Source organism: Chlorocebus sabaeus, chromosome X, assembly GCF_047675955.1.
Source record: "Chlorocebus sabaeus isolate Y175 chromosome X, mChlSab1.0.hap1, whole genome shotgun sequence".
In the NCBI taxonomy this organism is placed as follows: domain Eukaryota; kingdom Metazoa; phylum Chordata; class Mammalia; order Primates; family Cercopithecidae; genus Chlorocebus; species Chlorocebus sabaeus.
The window spans coordinates 150,214,065-150,221,094 of NC_132933.1; the positions used below are offsets into that span (position 1 = coordinate 150,214,065).

General features: G+C 52.1%; 1 protein-coding gene across 4 annotated transcripts in view; it reads right to left on the reverse strand.

The window, feature by feature from the left end:
- LOC119623714 (CD99 antigen) overlaps positions 1-6,713 on the reverse strand; it is a 49,692-nt gene extending 42,979 nt beyond the window's left edge. For 2 of the 4 annotated variants that reach the window (XR_012092092.1, XM_073013901.1), the window contains exon 1: positions 6,470-6,684. Coding sequence is in view for 3 of the 4 variants with exons in the window: in XM_073013901.1 (XP_072870002.1) it covers positions 6,470-6,536 (67 nt within the window). In the remaining variant the exon portion in view is untranslated. Of the gene's footprint in view, positions 1-6,469 lie in introns of all 4 variants that reach the window. The other 2 variants (XM_073013900.1, XM_073013902.1) reach the window with 2 other exon arrangements.
- Positions 6,714-7,030: the final 317 nt, after the last annotated feature.

The window sequence follows — 7,030 nt, forward strand, 5'->3', positions numbered from 1 at the left end:
GGTGTTCATACCCATCTCCTGCTTGCCCAGATCCAAACCCTTCCCTGTCCTGCTATTCTATTAAATGCCTAACACTTCTCTCTGAGTGTGTCCCTTCAATTGCTGAGAATATTTTGTGCTGAATTCATCGAAGACAGCCCTATGTGAATTCATATTTAGAACCCAACCCATTTCCCTCAGAAGAAGATAGCGAGCAACAGCAGCAGAAGACGCCGACTGGCAATATTTGGCTTCTGGCGGTAGTTACAACATCTGTATGCCTCCAAGCCCATTGGCCCTAAAAGACAATGCAGTGTGTTTATTCTTGTCATCATTCCAGTCCATCGTGTTCCTGCAGAAACGAAAGCTCCTTCTGGTCAGCATCCCCTCGTGGATCAATGCTTGGCAGGGTGCACTTGGACAATAATTTTGCAGGGTCAGGCAAAGCAGAAACAAACAAGAGTCAGGCTATCCAGGCTCAGATGTCTCTGATGAGTAATGCCTGCAGAACCCCTGGAATGTAACAGCTCTGGCCAGTCTGCTGCCTCCTCAAAAAGGGCTGTTAGTTCAACCAAATACATTATTGTCAGCTTTTAAAGAGTGCTCTTGGAGTAACGGCTTTGCTCCCCGAAAAGCTGCAGAAAATCAGACTCTTTCAAGTGCTTCTCAAAAACAGGGGACCCACCCCAGCCCATGACACCACTCAAAGTTGAGAAACCAAAGCGAATTAAAGAGGTTTGCAATCGCTTTCAGACCCATCCAACTGCCGTCCACAATGACGAACATGTATTATATCTCAGCCCAGCCCAGTCCAGCAGGGCAGAGGGAGCGGAACAAAAGCTTTGCCCATGTGGCTTCTTTAGCAAGGCTTTCCATGCACCCTGTGGGCGTTTTATCCTCTCCTCTGTGGAATTTTCTTCTCTGCCAGGCGGGTGGCTGCATGCTCCTTTCACAGACCACTTGAGAAACACTGGTTTGAATCTGACTCTGGGGGAGAGGAAAGGAAGTTTCTGGTTTCCTGCTCAGGGGAAATTTTACTACTATGACTAGGACACCATACAAGGCGTGGTGGCAACCCTGAGTCATACTAAAACAAAGCTGAAAAACACACCCATGCACCATCTCCTCAAAACACACCAAGGAACCAAGCCAAGAAAGAATACTGAACAGGAAATTCAAGAAGAGGAAGTCCTTCTGGTCTCTCGAGATGTGAAAAGATACTATCAGTTGGACAAACGGGAGTAGAAATTTTGGTGAGCTACCATGTTTCAGACAAGAGACTGGGACAAATCAAAAAAGAACACACTTTGGCAGGCCGAGGTGGGTGGATCACCTGAGGTCAGGCGTTCGAGACCAGCCTGGCCAAGATGGTGAAACCCCGTCTCTACTAAAAATACAAAAATTAGCCAGGCATGGTGGTGGGCACCTGTAATCCCAGCTACTCAGGAGGCTGAGGCAGGGGAATTGCTCAAACCCAGGAGGCGAAGGTTGCAGTGAGCCAAGATCGCACCATTGCATTCCAGCCTGGGGGACAAGAGCGAGACTTCATCTCAAAAAAAAAAAAAGAGTATCAGCAAATCCTCAAGCCCTGGACAGCCTGCAGCCTGAAGCTACACCAGCAATGATGAGACCACATTCACAAGCAATCCGAACCCCACTTCCCCAACTGCGAGAACAGAGGTGAACCACGGAAGACAGCGGAAAATCCTCATGGGCCTGGACTCGGAACCACAGGATTCGGAATGAATAAGCTTCACTAACCAGCCTTTCTCTGCTGTTTAGTTGCTGCCCCTGAAGACTCAAAGTCCTTTGTCTTTCTCTGCCAGTTCTCTAAAAATGGACTGTTCTTTGCTGAGGATGCTAGAGCAGCTAGAATCCAAGCCACCTCCTTGAAAACTACCCATTTCTAGGTATCTCCCATGTATCAATGAAAAACGCATGTTAATAAAGTTTGGTTTGTTTTTCCCGTCTTTGGTTACAGGAGTCCCTTCCAAGTAAGAACGTAGGACAGTTGATTTTTAAAATGATTTTTCAGGTGGCTCACGCCTGTAATCCCAGCACTTTGGGAGGCCAAGGTGGGCAGATCACTTGAGACCAGGAGTTCGAGGCCAGCCTGGCCAACATGGTGAAACCCTGTCTCTACCGAAAGTACAAAAAATAGCCAGGTATGGTGACATGTGCCTGTACTCCCAGCTATTCAGGTGGTTGAGGCAGGAGAATTGCCTGAGCACGGGAGGCAGAGGTTGCAGTGAGCCGAGATCCTGCCATTGTACTCCAGCATGGGTGACACAGCAAGACTCTGTCTCAAAAAAAAAAAAAAAAAGATTTTTTTTTCAGTCTGGGCAACATAGCAAGACCCTGTCTCTACAAAACAATTTAAAAGTGGTCAGGCACGGTGGTATGTGCCTGTAGTCCCAGCTACCGCAGAGGCTGAGGTGGAAAGATGGCTTGAGCCCAGGAGGTAGAGGCTGCAGTGAGCCCTGATTGCACCCCCGCACTCCAGTCTGGGCAACAGAATGAGACCCCACCTCAAAAAACTACTTTTCAGCCTGGTCAACATAGCAAAACCCCATCTCTATTAAATATACAGAAATTAGCCAGACATGGTGGCGCATACCTGTAGTCCCAGCTAACTGGGAGGCTGAGACAGGAGAATCACTTGAACCTGAGATGGAGAGGTTGCCATGAGCTGAGATCGTGCCATTGTACTCCAGCCTGGGCAACAGAGGAAAATTCCATCTCAAAAAAAAAAAAAAAGACTTTTCCTCCTTCACACCCCTAAAGACACATGGGTCTTCTTTCTTACTGTGTCTATAAATCACAAAGGACATGTAATTCTTTTCCCCTAAAGTAACAAGAGCAATTAGAAAATTTTCAGCAGGACTGAAAACCAGCACAAGGCTCATGTGACTACTGAGACATCTCTCTCTCTGGGGGAAGATATCGAAGTCTGAAAACATTCCAGACAGACAGTATCCATGAAATCCCGCCATGATTCCTAAATGCTGAATTGGGAGAAGTATTGTATGAGCTGCATCTTTTTCCAAATGACAGCGTGTACCCACCATACAACCTTCAGGAAGAAAAGTGATTTCCAGACAAACAATCATTTACTTGAGTATCTCCAAAGTGTAAAGACATGTATTTGTATTTGAAAAGTGTCTCATACACAGAAGAAAGGAGAAAGAGCTAAAGCAGGAAGTTTTCTTTGTTTTTTTCTTTAAGACTGAGTCTCTGTTACCGAGGCTGTAGTGCAGCGACAAGATTTCAGCTCACGTCATGGCAACCTCTGCTTCCTGGGCTGAAGTGATTTTCCTGCCTCAGCCTCCTGAGTAGCTGGGATTATAGGCGCTCACCACCACGCCCAAGTAATTTTTGTATTTTTAATAGAGTCGGGGTTTTGCCATGTTGGTCAGGCTGGTCTCGAACTCTTAGCTTCATGTGATCCACAGGCCTTGGCCTCCCACAGTGCTGGGATTACAGGCCTGAGTCACCATGCCCGGCCTTTAGTAGGGAGTTAAATGCAAAGCAATCAACTTTTATCACAGCCAAACATGCTGGTGGAAAATCAAGGCAAACTCGCGGGATGATAAAACCCACTTCCTCTGCCCAGAAACATTCTCCTAATAACTTCCACACACACCCACACGGGCAGGAGACAAGCACTCTGGAGAGTAAAAAAACGAAGCCCACGCTTGCTCCACGGGGGTGAAGGAATCCTTAAGAGGCCTGGTATTGTTCAAGAGATGTCGGTTCCGTAGGTGTTTGGAGTTTTTCAAACTGCACAGGCCGCTGTGCCTTTGCCCGGGGGTGGAAATCAGCCTTTGCTGGAGAGCACGGATGCATTGGCTACGCGCTGCTCTACTGTCTGGGACGGGGCAGCCCTGAATCAGCGCATACATACAACTGCCAGGCCCTCCTCAAGGTTTTCCACCTTCAACACTATTGGCATTGGGGACTAGATGAATTCTTCGTGCTGGGGGCCGTTCTGGCCCTTGAAAGATTCTGAGCAGCTTCCCTAAGCTGCCCCACCCATTGCAGGATGGTAGGAGGTCCCACCCCAGGGTGGCAACCAAAAACGTCTGCAACCATCACACACACAGTGTCTCCTCCGGGCCAGCGTCACAGGGCGACGTCCTGCTCTCCACAAAGCTGAAGCCTCCTCTTTTCCTCTAGACACTTCCCTCTGTCCATCCATCCCTCACCACGTCCCACCTGTACCCCTGAGAATTTATGAAGACACCAAGGAACACAGGGTCCCCAACCCTCTGAGATCAGGCCAGGGCGATCAGCACCAGTGTGAGAACCTACTCCAGGCTCAATGGGGGTGTGCACCTGATGCAGATCGCTCGCTAGGAAAGTGTGTTCTGAGCATCACCAACTCAAAAGTCAACTTTCCTAATGAAACAACATGTGTATTAATATTACTGGGACAGGCTGCTTCTGTCTCCATCTCTAGCAGGGTCAGACTGGAAAGACGAGGTGAGAAGGGTCCCTCAGGGAGATCCATCAGTGCGGACGGCCAGGCCTTCCTCTGCAACTGAAGGCCAGATTGGCCCCTGTTATCCCCCTGTCCCGCTGCCCTTCCCTACCCACCCACCCCATAGACAGCTACGCTTCCCTTTACTCAAACAGCAGCAGCTTGGAGTTCCTAAGCCCAGTATGCTTCCAAAATCAGGAGTTCCAGATGAACACTGCCATGGGTTTAAAAGCTGTGCAACGCAGTAAGCCGACATCGCGCCACTGCACTCCAGCCTGGCGACAGAGACTTCGTCTCAAAAAACAAAACAAAACAAAAACAAACAAAAAAACTGTGCAACGACTTGTTTGGGGCTCAGAGAATATAAGGCTTTCCACCCACTCTCCTCCAATGACCTGGAATGCCAGACCAGCGGCAAAACTGTCCCCAGGGCTTCAAAACGCAGCCCAGCCCCTCACCAAGACTGACCACTGGGAACCCTGGAGTTATTTCGTGATGGAACTATAATGGTGCCTGTCGCCCTGTCTCCCATCTGCCTGTTCAGATGCCTCTGTTCTCCACGAAACTGAATTCTTAGGCCACCAGAACCCTCTTGGATATATTTTTCCCTGACCCCAAGCACACAGTAGATGCAAAGGAAGGAAGGAATGCATGAAGGATGAAGAAACGCATTCGCAGAAAGACAAGAAAAAACCCTTTCATCTAAAGGGTGCCTTGGGAATAAATGCAGCTGATAAAACCCTACAGAGCCATCCCGTTTGTGGTGGCAGCTTGCCGGCAAGAAGGAAGGCCATTTAGGAAGAAAAGGGAGAAACAGGAAGCTCTGCTTGGAACCTCCCCTGCAGGCTGGAAAATCCTCCCAGTTTTCCTCTACAGAGCAGGCTTCATTATCTCTAACCTCTACCGAGTGAAAGCACAATTTCTAGGATACCCGGGAACCCTTTAAACAGGGTGTAAATCCATTAGCAACTCCTCCCTCAAAATACAGACCCGGTCTAGTCACCACAGCTCTAGGCTGAGCCAGATCCCCTCAACACAAACCGGGCCGCCTCTGTCCTCCCCAGGGCTGGGCGTTCCCGCCTCTCCTTCCGAAATATGTCCAACCCTGAAAAGGCCGGTCCTGAAGGCTACACCACCTGCAAGCCGGTCTACTTAAAAGCCTGCCTACTTAAAAGCAAAAATGCACTGGCCACTGGAAAAAAAATTTATCACACACCACATCCAGCAGGGTCCCGTTTCCCTTTCAAAGGGAGGGAAACAGAAAAACACGATTAGAGTAACAATTAGAAATAGGCCCGGTTTAGGCCGTGCGTGGGAGAGTGACCGCGGCTCGCTCTTCCCCGGATACTTTTTCTGTTTTCCGAATTCTCCACCGCTACAGATGGACAATTTGGTAAGCACACGTTTCTTTCGGCGCCCCGTGTTGCCTGGCGCACACGCGCTGAAATGCCCAGAGCCTGCATCCACAGTATTTTTGAACATATTCAGGGCTCAAAGTGTTTTTCTAACTTTTCCTTCCCTTCCCCCCACCACCCGGGTCTCAGGCTCCCAGCGATTCCAAATTTAGGCCCGGGACGCAGGGCGTGGCTCTGACAGGCAACTCCAGGGCGGCTTCCGCGCGCGGCCTAAAGACGCAGGTCCCCAGACCCTGCGGGGAGATAACGGGGTGGGGTGAGGGGCTTATGCAAAGGGGCAGAGATCCGTAAGAAAGTCCCCTAGATTGGGAAGAATCGTATGCCACCTCTCCCAAGGCCCCCCCAAATTTAAGAGTTTACAACTCCGACAAAAAACGCTGACTTTTCTCTGTGAAATGGCTCCAGGAAAAGCGTCGGGGAGAAAGTGGGGGCCTCCTCCGGGCCTGGGCCCCCGCGGGCACAGCACGTCCCGCTAGGCAGGGAGGACGGTGCGGGTGTCCCCGCGGGGCGCCCCCCAACGCCGCATCCCAAGCGGATCCCCAGGCCCGGTCCGCGCCCTCCGCGTCCCGCCACCCGGATCCCTCCGCTCGCTCACCCGGGGCAGCGACCAGAGCACCCAGCAGGCCGAAGAGCAGCAGCGCCAGCGCAGCCCCGCGGGCCATGGTGCGCCCAGAGCGCGCAGGGACTGTCCCCGAGTGCAGCGCGTGGGCGAAGGCGGCGGGACGGATACTCCCCCACGGGCCGGGTGGTGCGGAGCCCGAGGAGTACTCGAAGGGGGCGGGTGACGGGAGCGGCCCTGCAAGCTCAGCCCCGGCTGCGCCCGCCCCGCCCCGCCTCCCCCCGCCCCGCCCCGCCTCCCCCCCCGCCTCCCCCGCCCCCGGCCTCCACGCGCGCACAGAAGAGGCGGGAACGCCGGGCCTGGGGAGGGGACAGAACGGGGAGGCGGGAGGGGATGGCCCCAGGCAGCACCGAGGGGAGCACGAGAGACCCCCCTCCCTTTTCAAGAAGCTGCCCACGCCCCCTCACCCACCCACAAGGCCGTAGCCAGGGCGGCGCCGACCCGGAGCAAAGTGAACTACAACATTCTCGGGAAAGTGCGGGTTCCTCCCAGCCCCCTGAATGCACGCCCCAGGGCCGCTCTTAACTGTAGTGGCAT